This window comes from Nicotiana tabacum, chromosome 18 (assembly GCF_000715075.1).
Source record: "Nicotiana tabacum cultivar K326 chromosome 18, ASM71507v2, whole genome shotgun sequence".
Taxonomy (NCBI): Eukaryota; Viridiplantae; Streptophyta; class Magnoliopsida; order Solanales; family Solanaceae; genus Nicotiana; species Nicotiana tabacum.
In genome coordinates this window covers 29,794,078-29,810,576 of record NC_134097.1, presented here as the reverse complement: position 1 = coordinate 29,810,576, position 16,499 = coordinate 29,794,078, and the positions used below count along the sequence as shown (strand labels likewise).

General features: G+C 35.9%; 1 protein-coding gene across 2 annotated transcripts; it reads right to left on the bottom strand.

Annotated features, from left to right (window-relative positions):
* On the bottom strand, positions 1-9,936 carry LOC107809133 (uncharacterized). Of its 2 annotated transcripts, none has more exons than XM_075236731.1 (11): positions 9,711-9,936; positions 9,556-9,612; positions 8,946-8,987; positions 7,648-7,767; positions 7,406-7,551; positions 7,178-7,325; positions 7,010-7,093; positions 6,054-6,169; positions 5,872-5,930; positions 589-679; positions 1-431 (listed from the first exon to the last, which is right to left on the bottom strand). In XM_075236731.1, exons 1-11 carry the CDS (start codon positions 9,808-9,810, stop codon positions 204-206), a joined length of 1,191 nt encoding a protein of 396 aa, XP_075092832.1. In that variant the 5' UTR covers positions 9,811-9,936; the 3' UTR covers positions 1-203. The 2 variants fall into 2 exon arrangements, with proteins under 2 accessions (XP_075092832.1, XP_075092833.1); XM_075236732.1 differs by having other exon boundaries at positions 221-393.
* Positions 9,937-16,499: the final 6,563 nt, after the last annotated feature.

Below are 16,499 nucleotides of genomic sequence, written 5' to 3'. Positions count from 1 at the left end.
TTGCATGGACTTGTGTTGCACTATCAATGAACAAACAATAAGGAAATGTGGTCGATATGTGTAATATCAATGTCGCCAAGACACTATCAAATGATGTCAATCCGAAAAAAAGAACAATACAATGCTCTCTGACTCTATGTAGCACTTAAACCTCAGCGTAACTATTTGCAACTCTTCAATCACACAAAGATAGGGGGCTCTTCTTAGTTGAACTCTGCTATCTCAAATACCCGTGCTGTTCCATCAATAGAGACAGAAACGAGGTACTCCCCATTGGACGATGCAGCTAGAGACTGAATTGCATCAGCGTGTCCGCTAAAGGTTCTCACACATTCTCCAGAACGGCTATCCCATATACGCACTTTCCCATCAACACAACCTGTTGCCACATATCTATGTTGGCCCAGCCACAACAAGCATGTCACGCCCCCCTAAACAACGTATTGTCGGCGAATAGCAAGGCAATGAAAAAACTGGTGTTTACTACAAAACTTTCTTGAAATAGCATAGAGTATTTACAGAAGCAAATGAACATTCAACTGCATGTAGATATACAGATATATACAGTGAGTAAAAGGAAGTTCAAACCTCATGTTCACATGTGGAGCGAGGTAAGGATTGTTGTAAGTCCCAAATAATAAGCTTATTATCCATGCCTCCAGTTGCAGCCCATGGAGCGCTGAAAGTCATTTCAGATGATGAAGTCGTTTAAAACACCAATTATTAATTTAACAAACCAAAAATAAGTATTAGAGAAAGGAACATTCAAGGCATATGACAATCAACCAAGGAATTACTACAAAAATCCAAAGAGTGAGGATAGCCACATCAGTCAAAATAGATTTAAATCCCTACATCCTGTGTTTTATCCCAAACTCATTCATTAAGAGATACACCCTTGTCTTCGTCTCTCATCCTGTTCTCCGTTTCGAAGGAACATTTCCATGCAAAGGCTACAGATCCAATCTTCAACCTATCATATGGAAAAAGACTTCCCAACAAAAGCTATGCTTGTAATAGGCTAAAGATGAATGGTTCTCCGGCGTTAATATAAAAGGTTATTGCAAGGCAATCTCAAGTCACACATAGTATTTCGAAGAAACACGGTCATAGCAACTACTAAGATTTATGGAAACAAGCTTTGACTTGCTAGTCCAACAAACAAATAACTAAATTGATGTTATATTATTCCACCATGACTTTCTTATCCTGGAAAGCTTGATGCTATCTTAGGTCCAACTCATGTCTAAATGTTGGAACTTTGGGGGCATGGAGTCCATAACCAATTTGCATCACCGCAGTCTGAATGTATTTCCTGTACTGGATTAACTCATTAAAACTTTGAGGTCACCAAAGTTCTACAATTAAGCCTCTCATTCAGGAGAAAGGCAAGACCTGGCATCAACAGTCTTCCAGTTTTCAGCAATGACACTATACACTTTTGAACCTTCTTAAGGACAAGAAGCTGTCTCGGCAGGGTGTTCTCATTTGAAACCATAATCTGTTACTTAAGACAATTAGAGATCCATGAGAACTCCACAACAACTGAATGCAGCACAGCAAATTCAATTTCATGCCCAAAAAGATCCTCAGATAAATTAATAGATAACTGCTTAGAGACAGTTGAACTGAAGGTGCATCGAAGTGTTTTTTTTTACGGAAAAGGGTTTAAAATACCCCTCTACTATTGGATATTGTTTAAAGTTTCCCTCAATTAAACTATTTGATCATTTAAATCCCTACCATCTTACTATTGATCAGACTTGCCCTCCATTTAACAGAGGGGACACATGGAGGCTTTCTAAGCCTTTTTAACCCCTAATCCTGAATTAAAATTAAACCCGACCCATTACCAATTATCCATAACCCAGTAAAAATTAGAAGCAAATACTTTTTTAAAATTCAGCTGAGTTTTTCAACATTCAATTCCAATCGTTCTTCATTTCTTTTAAACCTCAAATTCGCATTTCCAAGAGACCCAGTAGCTTATGGTATTCGAATCCTCTCCAAACAAAATCAAATATCAATCCAAGCTTCACAAGGTATTTCCCACAAGAAATTCGAACACCCAATTGATCTGAGTCACAACTTCGACGAATTTCCAGATCTGAGAGCCTCGACTCAACAATCGCATTTTACGAATTCACTTGTAAGTACAGATTTCGAGGGGTCTTTAACTATTTGCTTATCAGATTCAGAACAAACATACCTCAGACCTCTGAAAATGCAAACCCAAATTCGAAGTTTTAAGCTCGGCAATGGTGACCTAGTTCTAAACCCCAAATCAGTGACGGGATTTTCAAACCCAACTTCCAAATCCGGGTTTCAAGAGAAGAGATCCGGGCTGGAGCTTGCCGAGAACATGACCCCTAATAGGAGGGTGTGGGGTCGAGGATTAGGGTAGACGATTAGTAGCTAGTCGAGCGTGTCCCTTTTTCTTTCTCAGTCCGGTAGCACTAGCGTTGGTACGATATCTTTTTATTCTTAGTTACTATTACTACCTATTGTTTGATTGCTATCTTTATTTCACTTCCCTAATATCTTGTTGTTGTTACTACTTGTTGCCACTGTTTCTTTTTATTTTCTCTTTAGCCAAGGGTCTATTGGAAACATCCTCTCTACCTTCCCAGGGTAGGGGAAAGGCTGTGTACAACCTACCCTACCCTCCCCAGACCCCACTTATGGGAATTCACTATATTGTTGTTGTTGATGTAGAAGCAAACCATGAAGAACAAATATGAAGCAAACACAATTTTTCTAGTTTTGGGTAATTTTCTAGTTAATCGCCAGATTTCTCAATGAAGAACAAGAATAAATGAGATTTCAGATTTTAGAAGCAAACTGTGAAGAACAATATGAACCAGACCCAATTTTTCTATTTTTTGAATAATAGCAAGAGAGGTGTCGGGAGTTTCGAAAGGTTACTCTGGCGGGCACCGAGGCGATTGATGGTGGAATGACGTGGTCCGAGGTAAAGTGGAAGCCAAGAAAGCGGCTTACATTAAGTTAGTAGAGAGCACCGACGAGGATCAGAGGAGAGCGAACAGAGAAAGATATAAGGAGGCTAGGAAGGAGGCGAAATTAGCCGTCACAAAAGCTAAGACTGCTGCTTTTGGTCGGCTTTATGAGGAACTTGGGGGTAAAGGTGGGGACAACAAGTTATTTCGGTTAGCCAATGCGAGAGAGAAGAAGGCTCGCGACCTGGATCAAGTGAGGTGCATCAAAGACGAGGACGGTCAAGTATTGATGGAAGAGGCCCAGATTAGGCAAAGATGACAGTCGTACTTTCATAAACTTCTGAATGAAGAGGGGGATGGAAACATCGTGTTAGGGCAATTGGAGCACTCCGAGAGTCACCGAGACTTTAGGTATTGTAGGAGCATTAAGGTTGAGGAGGTCGTGGGTGCGATGGGTAAGATGAGTTGGTACAAAGCGACCGGACCAGACGAGATTCCAGTAGAGTTTTGGAGATATGCGGGTAGAGTAGGCTTGGAGTGGCTGACTGGGTTATTTAATGTTATCTTCAGGAAAAAGAGGATGCCTGATGAGTGGCGCTGGAGTACAATGGTTCCGGTATACAAGAACAAAGGGGATATCCAAAATTGTAACAACTATAGGGGTATCAAGTTACTAAGTCATACCATGAAAATTTGGGAGAGGGTGGTGGAAGGAAGGATAACGAGGGCGGTGTCTATATTAGAAAACCAGTTCGGGTTCATGCCGGGTCGTTCTACTACGGAAGATATTCACCTTATCAGGAGGTTGGTAGAACTATACAGGGATAGGAAGAGGGATTTGCATATGGTATTTATTGACCTAGAGAAGACATATGACAAGGTCCCTAGGGACGTCTGGAGGTGAAAGGTGTGTCGGTGGCTTACATTAGGGCGATAAAGGATACGTATGATGGAGTTATGACTCGGGTTAGGACTGTGGGAGGTGACTCAGAGCCTTTACCGGTGGTTATGGGGTTACAACAAGGATCTGCGCTCAACCCGTTCTTATTTGCTCTAGCGATGGACGCACTAACACACCATATCCAAGAAGAGGTGCCATAGTGTATGTTGTTCGCTGATGATATAGTTCTGATTGATGAGACGCGCGACGTTAATGGGAGATTGGAGATATGGAGGCAGGCCCTGGAGTCTAAAATTTTCAAGTTAAGTAGGACTAAGACGGAATATGTGGAATGTAAGTTCAGCGACGTGACGGGGGAAGCGGATGTGGAAGTCAGGCTTGACTCACAGGTCATCCTCAAGAGAGAAAGTTTTAAGTACTTAGGGTCAATTATCCAGGGAGATAGGGAGATCGACGGGATGTTACGCACCGTATTGGGGTAGGGTGGATGAAATGGAGGTTAGCGTCTGGAGTCTTGTGTGACAAGAAGGTGCCACCAAAACTCAAAGGTAAGTTCTATAAAGCGGTGGTTAGACCAGCCATGTTGTATGGAGCTGAGTGTTGGCCAGTCAAGAATTCGCATATCCAGAAGATGAAAGTAGCAAAAATGAGGATGTTGAGATGAATGTGTGGGCACACTAGGCTGGATAAGATACGGAATGAAGATATTCGGGAGAGGATGGATGTGGCTCCCGTGGACAACAAGATGCGAGAAGCGCGGCTTAGATGGTTCGGACACGTGCGGAGGAGAAGCCAAGATGCACCGGTTAGGAGGTGTGACGGTTGACTTTGGCAGGTACAAGAAAAGGCAGAGGGCGGCCTAAGATGTATTGAGGCGAGGTGATCAGGCAGGACATGGCGCGGCTTCAGATTACCGAGGACATGGCTCTATATAGGAACATGTGGAGTTCAAGCATTAGGGTGGTAGGCTAGTGGGTAGTCGAGAGTTCCTCCCTCTTTGTACCGGGTAGTCTGATAGAGTTTTGTTTAGGTTTGTTAGCGGTCTATGTTGTGTTCACATTGTTGTTTTGCATAGTTTTGTGTATTGTCCTTTCACTTATTCGTTGTTATTTTCTTTCTGGCATCTTTTGTTGTTATGCCTTTTCTCTTGTTTCTTTTCTGATATTATTGTCTCTCCTGTTGAGCCGAGAGTCTCCCGGAAACAGCCTCTCTACTCTTTTCGAGGTAGGTGTAAGGTCTACGTACACTCCATTCTCCCCAGACCCCACTAGTGGGATTTTACTGGGTATGTTGTTTTTCATAACAACCAAATTTCTCAATGAAGAATAAGAATTAGTGAGATTTCAGATTTTACAAGCAAACCATGAAGAACACCAGATTTTACTGGGTTATGGGTAATGGGTCAGGTTTAATTTAATTCAGGGTTGGTGGTAAGGTTTAGAAGGCCTCCACATGTCCCCTCCGTCAAATGGAGGGCAAATATGATCAATAGTAAGACTTTAGGGATTAAAATGACCAAATAGTATAACGGAGGGTAACTTTAAACAATATCCAATAGGAGATCGGTATTTTTTACCCTTTTCCGTTTTTTAAATACGTTCTTAACCAATAAATCTAATATGTTATCCTGGACTATGTCCACATAACTACTGTCTCTTTAGTAAAATCATCCTCAGGAGATCTGACAACATTTGGTTCCTCTTGGGCTAATTTTACAATAAGACAGTCAAGCTATGTTGCTCAGACTCTCTGAAAATGTGGCAGGATACGTGTCGGATCCTCCAAAAGTAGTGCATTTTTGAAGGATCCGACAAGGGTGCGGTTACATTTTGGAGAGTCCGCGCAACATAGCAGTCAAGTGTTCAGTGGTCAAGGCACGTTCACATATTTGTGGTGATTGTTGCATGATATTTTAATTATTTTCCAATCCGTCTCCTCTGTCCCCTTGCAGTTAAAGGGCATTCTAAGGGTTAAAATACAAAGATAGATAGAGATATCAGATGTAGACAAAACCTTGCCGAAAAGCTGGCACATTCTATCGAATCTGTATGAGCACTCAGAGAAGTGACAACCTGACATAGAAAATAATAATCAGTGATCAGACAAACACGTCCAAAGTATGGAAGCATCAAATTACATAAAAAGCCATTGTGAAAAATGTAAAGCGAAAATTATCATTCATCAAAGATTCTGACCCTTCCAGTAGTTATATTGACAATGTGAGCCGAACCATCCTTTGAGCCTGAGAGAGCAAGAGTTGAATCCGAGCTGATCGTCAAGCATGTCAGTCCTTCCGTGTGATACGGATGACCTTGCAACAATAAATAAACATTTTTCAGAAATTAAAAATAATAATAGTAAGACCAGATCTGACAAATCATATACTCCCTCCATTTTAATTTAAATAATGTAGTTTGACTTGGCACAAAGTTTAAGAGGAAAAAAGAAGACTCTTGAAATATGTGGTCCTAAAAGCTTAAGGGGCAAAAACTTTGTGGGGCCCATGACATTTGTTTCGCCATAAAAGCTTCTCATTAAGGGTAAAGTGGGTAAAATGAAAAGTTTAAAGTTAAATTGTTTCCAAAAATAGAAATATGTCATTCTTTTCGCAACGGACTAATGAGGAAAGTGTGTTATTTAAATTGAAACAGAGGGAGTATTAATCTAGAAAAGTACAAACAACAACAACAACAACAACCCCAGTTTAATCCCAAAAGTGGGGTCTAAATCTAGAAAAGTTTCTCTAATAAAAGACCAACGTTGTGACAGCAAATCTCGCCACTGATAAGAGTGCTAACATCATTTATTGGAATGGAAGTACAGAGAGCCAGCTCAATATAGCACATTGAAAGAAAGAAACAAGCAAGATATCAATAAGCATGGATTAAGGTCCTTGAAAATGAAAGAAGAGAAATGCTAACTCAGCAATATATTATTAACATATGCTTCAATCCACAATTTTTATCCAGCACTCAGCCACATCCCCCGAAATATGTTAACACATTTTGTGCAAGTGACAGAAAGCCTTTTATATGTAGGCTTCCTACCCCTTTTTGTGGTGTGTAGGTTTGAGGAGGGAGTGTTGGAGGCAGAATAACAGCTTTACTCTTCACCTAATTTAGCAGCCACAGCCAGAAAGCAAAAATCTCACCTCTTACCACATGGATACTTTGGGCACTCTTTGGATCCCATATCCTCAGGGTCGCATCATCGGACCCAGTACAAATCAATTTACCTGAGCAAATATATATAAGAAACATAAGTTCTACTCAAAAGGGGGTAAACACTGGAAATATTACCAGAGAAACAGAGAAAGTACCATCAGGAGTGAAACCACCACAGGTTACACTACCACTATGACCTAAAAACGTGTTCATGAAAGCACAGTTATCAGCATTCCACATCCAAATGGAAGAATCCTCTGAACCTGCCAACACCACATGTCCTCTCGGATGCCACCTGATCCACTGAGCAACCTCATATTTCATAATTGATCTCAAATTGTTACACAAAAATAGGATTTGTTACACACAAGAAAATGTTTCACCTCTATTCCGCCTCCAGGACCTTCAAGTGTGCCATTCAGACCACCTGAAGTTATGTTCCACACTCTTATATTCCCGTCAAGGCTCCCGGAAGCAAGAAACTGACCATCAGTACTAAAAGCCAAACTCGATACAGAATCTGTGTGACCTGCACCATAATCAAACAACTTACATTAAACCATGAACCATTCAAATGATAAACACAAGAAAAGGATTCTTTTTGTTTTAGTCAAGACTCAATTACCTTGCAACTCAAAAGCAAAATCACCATTGCCGATCTTCCACATAAATCCTCTATCATCTCCACCACCTGTTGCCACCAAACTAGCATCTGTTGGGCTGCAGGTAACGGTATATAGTTCACCTACAAAGAGGAAAAAGTATTGAAAAATCAAATTATCAAGAAAACAGTAAGCACCATAAAGTACAAACTAATTATACACTATACTCAATTAGGAGGCATTAACAACAATTAACTCATGGCTGCATCAAACTATTAACTACTACAAAATCCATGAAACACATTTAACATCCATATCTAAAATCATTGTGCCGGTGAGGTTAAACCATCTTAAGTGAAGCAGGTTCACTAGCAGCAGATGCAAATTCAGGACAAGCCAAAAAAATTACATTGATGTGTGGGAAATTCCCGGATACAAATACCAAAAAGAGGACCACCATCTGATGCAAAAATCTTGTTCATATTTCCAGATTAAAATCCAGTCACAGAATGAACAGCTAGAAGCCTAGAACAGTTAGCTAGAATATATCATATTTTGTTCTTTTTCATCTTTAGATCAAGTAATTTTTTCTTTTTCATTGCAGGATCTCCTCTTCCAAAAGCATGTTGTAGAATACTCCAACTGAAATCAAAAAGATTCAGTTGGCTATAAACAAAATCCTATTTTTTATCTCAATTTGGGCAAAGTTGAATCTTGTCCTCTGAGAAAAATCTCAATCCAAGAAAAACATAGCCCTTTTGCAACTTTCATATTCCACGCATAAAACTTGTTTGGTAATAAGCATTGGCATCTGGTTCTACTTTCTAAGACTACTACTACACCATGATCCATCAGTGTCTTTAAAACCACTGGTTTTCTTTTTCATATCTTAAGAAATTGTATGTATACTCCACCATGACCACTGGTTGTCTCTTTCATCGTCCAATCCTTCTTTTAGTACTCATTATTTGTTCAAGCTTGCCTCTTTCAAATTAGCTTTGCTTATTTGATTGAAGATTCGACAATGCACTTCCCAGTAAAATCTGTCCACTTATTTGAAGCACCATCAATCAAAGGCAATATCACTTCTAAGTGTAGAATTCTATGCGACTGAAAAGGCAATGTTTCCCAATTTAGTCAGCTAAACAACCTAGCTATACCTCACACATGTTTTTTTAACCGAAACACAAAGAGACTCAACATAACATCAGGCAACCTCCAGTTTTCCAACTACTGCAGGACTAAACTAAATAAGAATATCAAATGAGCGTTGTTCATTATTCAAATATCAAATTACAAGAATACTAAAGAAGTACAATACCAGTATGGCCTGTGAATGTATGAACCGAATCATCAGCTTCATCTGAAACCATTATTCCAAACATCCATATCAGTATGCTAATTAATCAAAAAAAAAAAGGTTCTGAACTGAACACCCCACTCCCCCCCCCCCTCCAAGAAAATGCACCCAACAAGAAAAATAAGTAATACAAAGTCCAAACCCAGAATTACAGCAATAATTCAATTTCGCAAAGTTTGCAGCTTGCAGCAAGATATCCTCTCCCTGTCACAATTTATGTGATACGCTTTACTTTTTAGTGTATCACCATTCTATATATAGAAATAATTTAACTTTAAAATTTACATTTTACCCTTTATAAGGTGATTTATAATCACAAAAATATATGGCTTGTTTTAGACCACAAGTTACAATAGTCTTTCTTTATTTCTTAAACCTGTAGTGCAGTCAAATACATTCACATAAATTGGGATGTAGGGAGCAAGTAAAAGTAATTACAGCAGAAACATGAGTAACCAAGATATATGAAATTTTAGCTGTATATACTCAGAAGGCATCTAGAAGTGATTAAGTCAAATAGAAAGCTGAAAACTTAAAACAAAAGACTTCCATTGAGCCAAACATAACTCACCTAACAATCCTCCTCCTTCTTCTTCTCCTTCATCATCTTCATCAGCATCAATTAACTCTGCAACCATTATTTGTTTTGTAGTTGTCCATAAATCTAACTATAATAAAATAAAAAAATAAGAGTTTGGGGGAAAAGATTGGACTTTTGTTTTATACCTTCTTCATCAACGTTTATTTCTTGAATGATATCACTTTCATCTATGAAGACCTCTTCTTCGTGTTCATCTTCATCGTGGTGGGGTGATGGAGCGTTCATGATTATACCCTAAACGTCGTCGTATGAATGAGATTACGGCGGCGGCCGCGGCGGAAGAAGAGGGGTGGATGTTAGTGATTTTGGGGTTTAAGGAGGGTATTAGAAGGATAATAATTTATGGGCCAAAATTGTGAAAGTGTTATAAATACAATTTGTTATAAATAGAATTCTATTTATGGTAAATGTCTAGAGATTCTAGTATTTATTATTTGGTGGCTAAGTCATTCTCTCTATATAAATAGAGGGTTCTATTCTGATATAAATCATCTCATATCAATAAGAATTCTCTTCTCCCTACTTTTCTCTGCAATAGTCTTCTTCTTCTTTTATTGTTTCATAACACGTTATCAGCACGAGACTCTAACCAAGTAGAAGCTTTGGGATTGAGCATAATGATGTCAATTGTTCTTTGAACTTCCTTCATGATTAAATTCTGGATTTAAGTTAAGTATTTTACTTTTCTCTTTCAAATTCTTGACATTCTATACTTGGATTTTAAATACAAGCAAAGACGATAAATTTTGATTGCAACTCTAATGGAGTTTGAAAGAAATTCTAACCACCCAAAGTGGTAAAATTTCTATGTCTTGCCATGATCAAATTCATGTATGATTGTGGGCAAAGAATTGAAAACTCGTCCCATTGAATTTGCTACATTCTCATTCCCTTTAGAGAATGTGATAGCAGTATGTGATAAGTCTGAAAGAAGACAAAATTACTACTATGAATGTATCAATGGATGTGGACGTGGCAATAGACGAATAAATTATAATCGTCATCATTGAGTAATGAGAATAATAAGGATTCTCAAAATAATCCTTCATTCTGTGAAAGTAATGTTTGTCATCGATTTGACATGAGATTTTATAAAGCACATATAGATGATTATGGTTCATTCATGATGTGAATGTGATAACATCTTATTTATGAATACATATTCATTCTTGCAAGAATATGAACGTGCTAGTGGTAGTGAATATACCATACTCACCTCTAGAAAGAGGTTTAAGATGATATAAGAAAATAATGTCATTATTATGGCATGAATGGTCATTGGTCACGTACCTATTGTACGCCAAAATATTTTGGCAATGTGATTATTAAAAGACAACAATAATGCAAGAAACATATCTTGCATATAATTTTGACCATGACCATAATGGTATAACTTTCTCCTCGAAAGAGATATATGACCATATGAATGTTGATGAATATGTGGTAGTACAAAATTAATTGAGAGCTCTGGAAGAGCCAATTATACTATTTTGGAGAAACACAATTGATTACCAATAAGGTATTGTGTTGTAGTAAGTCTCAAAGAAACTTATTCAGTTTCTAAAGTATTCACGAAAGCGGTTGGTTATATTGAGACTATAAATAAAGGAAGATTTAATATCTTCTATTACTACAACTTGTAGCGGGATAATATTTATGTGAAAAGTTACCTGTTTTATTCTCCAATTTGTACAACACAAATAAAAGAATGTCACAATAAAGTAGAACTTTATTGATATAAAACTCATATCATAATAAATTTGGAGTTTATTGATATCCAGTTGGCATAGCTGGTTCAGCCATATCAATTTAAGTATGATGTGCAAAAATAATAGAGAATTCACGTGGGTAAATATTAAAGAACTAGAAAATTCTTTACGAATTCTCTTATATTGCTTATTCTCATTAATTAATTGACCAACTAAAGTTGGGATTGAATTCCATGAATTCTGGAAATATCAAAGGTGAATATAGGCCTATTCACCTGCCATGTATACCACATAAGATGCATTTATGAGATGGTTACATGTGCAATTATTATTAACTCACAACATGGTGTTTTGCGAGGTAACTTGCTCAATAGTTTAATTTCGAGTATAATTTCCAGATTTTCTATTCAAGAAGTTCATCTTGATAAGCTGGTTTATATCACAGTTGGTTTAGCAAAATAATTTATTGAGTACCTCCACTTAATAGCTAAACTATTTCTTATGAGAACAAAGTTATATATATCAATTTGATATATGTTATATACGAAAGTATATTGCATTCTCCCCTCACAAGTGGATCAGAGTCAGGAACCAAATAATTTCATCTTATTATTATTGATGTGCGGTGTATATTTTCATTAACACCATAATGCACAAAGATGGATTTCCAAAGTTGAGGAAGCAAGTTAGTTTTTCTAACATGAGGGGGAGACATGATAAACAGTTGAGAAAAAGTTACGTGGAATGAATTATCATTTGTACATTTAGATCCTCGAATAAGATAATATGAACTTGAAGTTCATAAAAGGATAATTCATTTGCAATATATTGCAAAGCATTCCATACATATTTGCTGACCCAAAGAAAGTAATTATATTCTCATTGCAAATGCTCATATTAAGTCCTAGAAGGACAAAGTCTGTGGTACGCTTAAAGCGTATAGACAAATCGGTTTCAAATAGAACTTCTTGATAAAGAAGATGAGCAAATGATCAAAGTGATCATAATAAGGAGGCAAGTGATCTAGAAAATCACATGACATAACACTTCATAAAATCTTATGAAAGATTCAGGTACCTGAATATATGAATGAAGAGATCTCTATGTTATGTCTTTACGAAAAAATATTGGAACCAATATAAAATGTTCGTCGACGACATCTACGATAACGCTAAATATAGAATTGGTTTCATATGAAAGACATATAATTTTGTCTATGTTGTTCAAATGCTTGAAATTATAATGTCAATGGTATGTGCAATCAGTTTTCGATATCTTATTTGTCTAGCATGACATGAAAACTTGATATGCATCTAATTAAAATCCATTATATGACTTAACTTATATGACAATCCTTGAAGGATTTAAATCGCTTAAAGCATATACAATTCTTGGTCTTAAAGTACCACATCCTAAGTGCAATTTGACCACATATGTATCTTGTTATAACTATAAGCATGATAATGTGATAGCGAGAATACCTCTATGGAGATATTGAAAAGGCTATTCTACGGAAGTTTATGAAGACATTACATCTCTATCAAGAATGATGATTTCAAGATGCAATATATTCATTCAAGTTAATATAGTTGATTTGTTTATCAAGTCTATACCAAAGATCGTTTTGAAGATGGTGCACAAGATTGGAATGCAAATGCTTAAAGATGTGAATTGATGCTCTCATCAGGGGGAGTTAATACGCGTTGTACTCTTTTTCCCTTACGAAGTTTTGTGCCACTGGGTTTTCCTTGCAAGGTTTTTAACGAGGCAACCAAAAGGCGTATTATTAGATATGTGTACTCTTTTTTCTTTACTAGAATTTTTTCCCTCTGTGTTTTATTTTAGTTAATATTTTAACGAGCACATTATCTATTGAATAGACATTCAAGGGGGAGTGTTATAAATAGAATTCTATTTATGGTGAATGTCTATATTTAGAAAGATTCTAGGGTTTATTACTTGGTGGCTAAGTCAATCTCTCTCTATAAATAGAGGGTTCTATTCTGATGTAAATCATCTCATATCAATAAGAATTTTCTTCTCCCTACGTTTCTCTGCAATACTCTTCTTCTTTTTCTTTTATTGTTTCATAACAGAATTCTATTTAAGGTGAATGTCTATATTTTAGAGAGATCTTAGGGTTTGTTACTTGGTGGCTAAGTCACTTTTTCCCTATAAATAGAGGAGTTCTATTCCATTGTAAATCACTCTAAGATCAATAAGAATTCTATATCCCTACTTTTTTATGTAATATTCTTCTTCTTCTTTTATTGTTCATAACACGTTATCAGCACGAGACTCTAACCAATTGAGTAGAAGCTTTAGGATTGAGCATAATAATTGTCAATTGTTCCATGAACTTCCTTTATGATTAAATTCTGGATTTAAGGTAAGTATTTTACTTTTCTCTTTAAAATTCTTGACATTCTATAATTTGATTTTAAATACAAGCAAAGACGATAAATTTTGATTGTAACTCTAATGGAGTTTGAAAGAAATTATAACCACCCAAAGTGGTAAAATTTATATGCTTTGCCATGATCAAATTCATATAGGATTGTGGGCAAAGAATTGAAAACCCGTCCCATTGAATTTGCTTCATTCTCATTTCCTTAAGAGAATGTGATAGCAATATATGATACGTCTAAAAGAAGACAAAGTTATGACCGTGAAGGTATCAATAGATGTGGACGCGACAATAGACGAAATTATAATCGTCTCATTGTGGTAATGAGAATAATAAGGATTCTCAAAATAATCATTCACTTTGTGAAAGTAATATTTGTCATCGATTTGACATGAGATTTTGTAAAGCACATATAGATTATGGTCCATTCATGATGTGAATGTGACAACATGTGATTTATGAATATATATTCATTCTTGGAAGAATATGAACGTACTAGTGGTAGTGAATATACCACACTCACCTCTAGAAGGGGGTTTGAGATGAAAAAATAAATAATGTCATTATTATGATATGAATGATCATTGGTTACGTACCTATTATATGCCAAAATATTATGTCAATGTGATTATTAAAAGACAACTGTAATGCAAGAAACAGATCTTGCATATAATTTGACCATAACTTTCTCTTTAAAAGAAATATTCACCACATGGATGTTGATGAATATGTGGAAGTACAAAATTAATTGAGAGCTTTGGAAGAGCCAATTATTACTATTTTTGAGGAATATAATTGATTATCATGTCAATTTATTGTGTCGCAGTAAGTCTCAAAGAAACATATTCAATTTCTAAAGTATTCGCTAAAGCGGTTGGTTATATTGAGACTATAAATAAAGGAAAGACTTAATATCTTCTATTACTACAACTTGTAGCAGGGTAATATGTATGTGAAAACTACCCGCTTTATTCTCCAATTTGTACTACATAAACAAAAGAATACCATAATAAAATAGAAGTTTATTGATATAAAAACCCATATCATAATAAACTTGAAGTTTATTGATAATTGCACACGTCATGGTGTAAACCTGAAGTTTATCAATTTTGATAATTTATCCAATTGGCATAATTGATTTAGCCATGATATGCAAAAATAAAAGAGAATTCACATGGATAAATATTAAAGAACTAGAAAGTTCTTTACGAATTCTCTTACATTGCTTGTTCTTATTAATTAATAGACCAACTAAAGTTGGGATTGAATCCCATGGATTCTGAAAATATCAAAGGTGAATATGGGCCCATTCACCTGCTATGTATACCACATAATATGCATCTATGAGATGGTTACATGTGCAATTATTATTAATTCGCAACATGGTATTTTGCGAGGTAACTTGCGCAATAATTTAATTTCGAGCATAATTTCCAGATTTTCTATTCAAGAAGTTCATCTTGATAAGTTGGTTTACATCACAACCAGTTTAGTAAAATAATTTATTGAATGCCTCCACTTAATAGCTAAACTATTTCTTATGAGAACAAAGTTATATATATCAATTTGATATATGTTATATACGAAAGTACATTGCATTCTCCCCTCACAAGTGGATCAGGGTCAGGAACCAAATAATTTCATCTTATTATTATTGATGTGCGGTGTATATTTTCATTAACACCATAATGCACAAAGATGAATTTTCAAAGTTGAAGAAGCAAGTTAGTTTTTCTAACACGAGGGGGAGACATGATAAACAGTTGAGAAAAAGTTACTTTGAATTGATTATCATTTGTATATCTAGATCCCCAAATACGATAATATGAACTTGAAGTTCATAAAAGATAATTCATCTGCAATATATTGCAAAGTATGTCAGACACATTTGTTGACCCAAAGAAAGTAACTATATTTTCAATGCAAATGCTCCTATTAGAATAAGTCATATAAGGACAAAGTCTATGGTACGCTTAAGGCGTATAGACAAATCTGTTTTAAATAAACTTCTTAATAAAGAAGATGAGCAAATGATCAGAATGATCATAATAAGGAAGCAAGTGATCTAGAAGATCACATGACATAACACTTCATAAAAGCTAAGGAGAGGTTCATGTACTTGAATATATGAATGAAGAGATCTCTATGTTATGTCTTTATGAAAAAAATGTTGGAATCGATATAAAATGTTCGTCAATGACATCTATCATAGCGCTAAGTATAAATGAGGATCTTAAGTCTATCGAATATAGACACAAAAATTTTGGCCAAATAGAAGATACACAATTCAAATAAAATTGGTTTAATATGAAAGACATGTAGTTTTGGACATGTAGTTCAAATACTTGAAAGTATAAAGTCAATGGTATGTGCAATCAGTTTCCGATATCTTATATGTCTAGCATGATATTAAAACTTGATATGCATCTAAAGTCTATTATATGACTTAACTTATTTGACAATCCATGAAGGATTTAAGTCGCTTAAAGCATATACAATTCTTGGTCTTGAAGTACCACATCCTAAGTGCAATTTGTGCACATATGTATCTTGCTATAACTATAAGCATGATAATGTGATAACGAGAATACCTCTATGGAGATATTGAAAAGGCCATTCTACGGAAGTTTATGAAGACATTACATCTCTATCAAGAATGATTATTTCAAGATGCAATATATTCATTCAAGTTAATATGGTTGATTTGTTTATCAAGTCTGTACCAAAGATCGTTTTGAAGATGGTGCACAAGATTGGAATGCAAATGCTTAAAGATGTGAATTGATGCTCTCATTAGG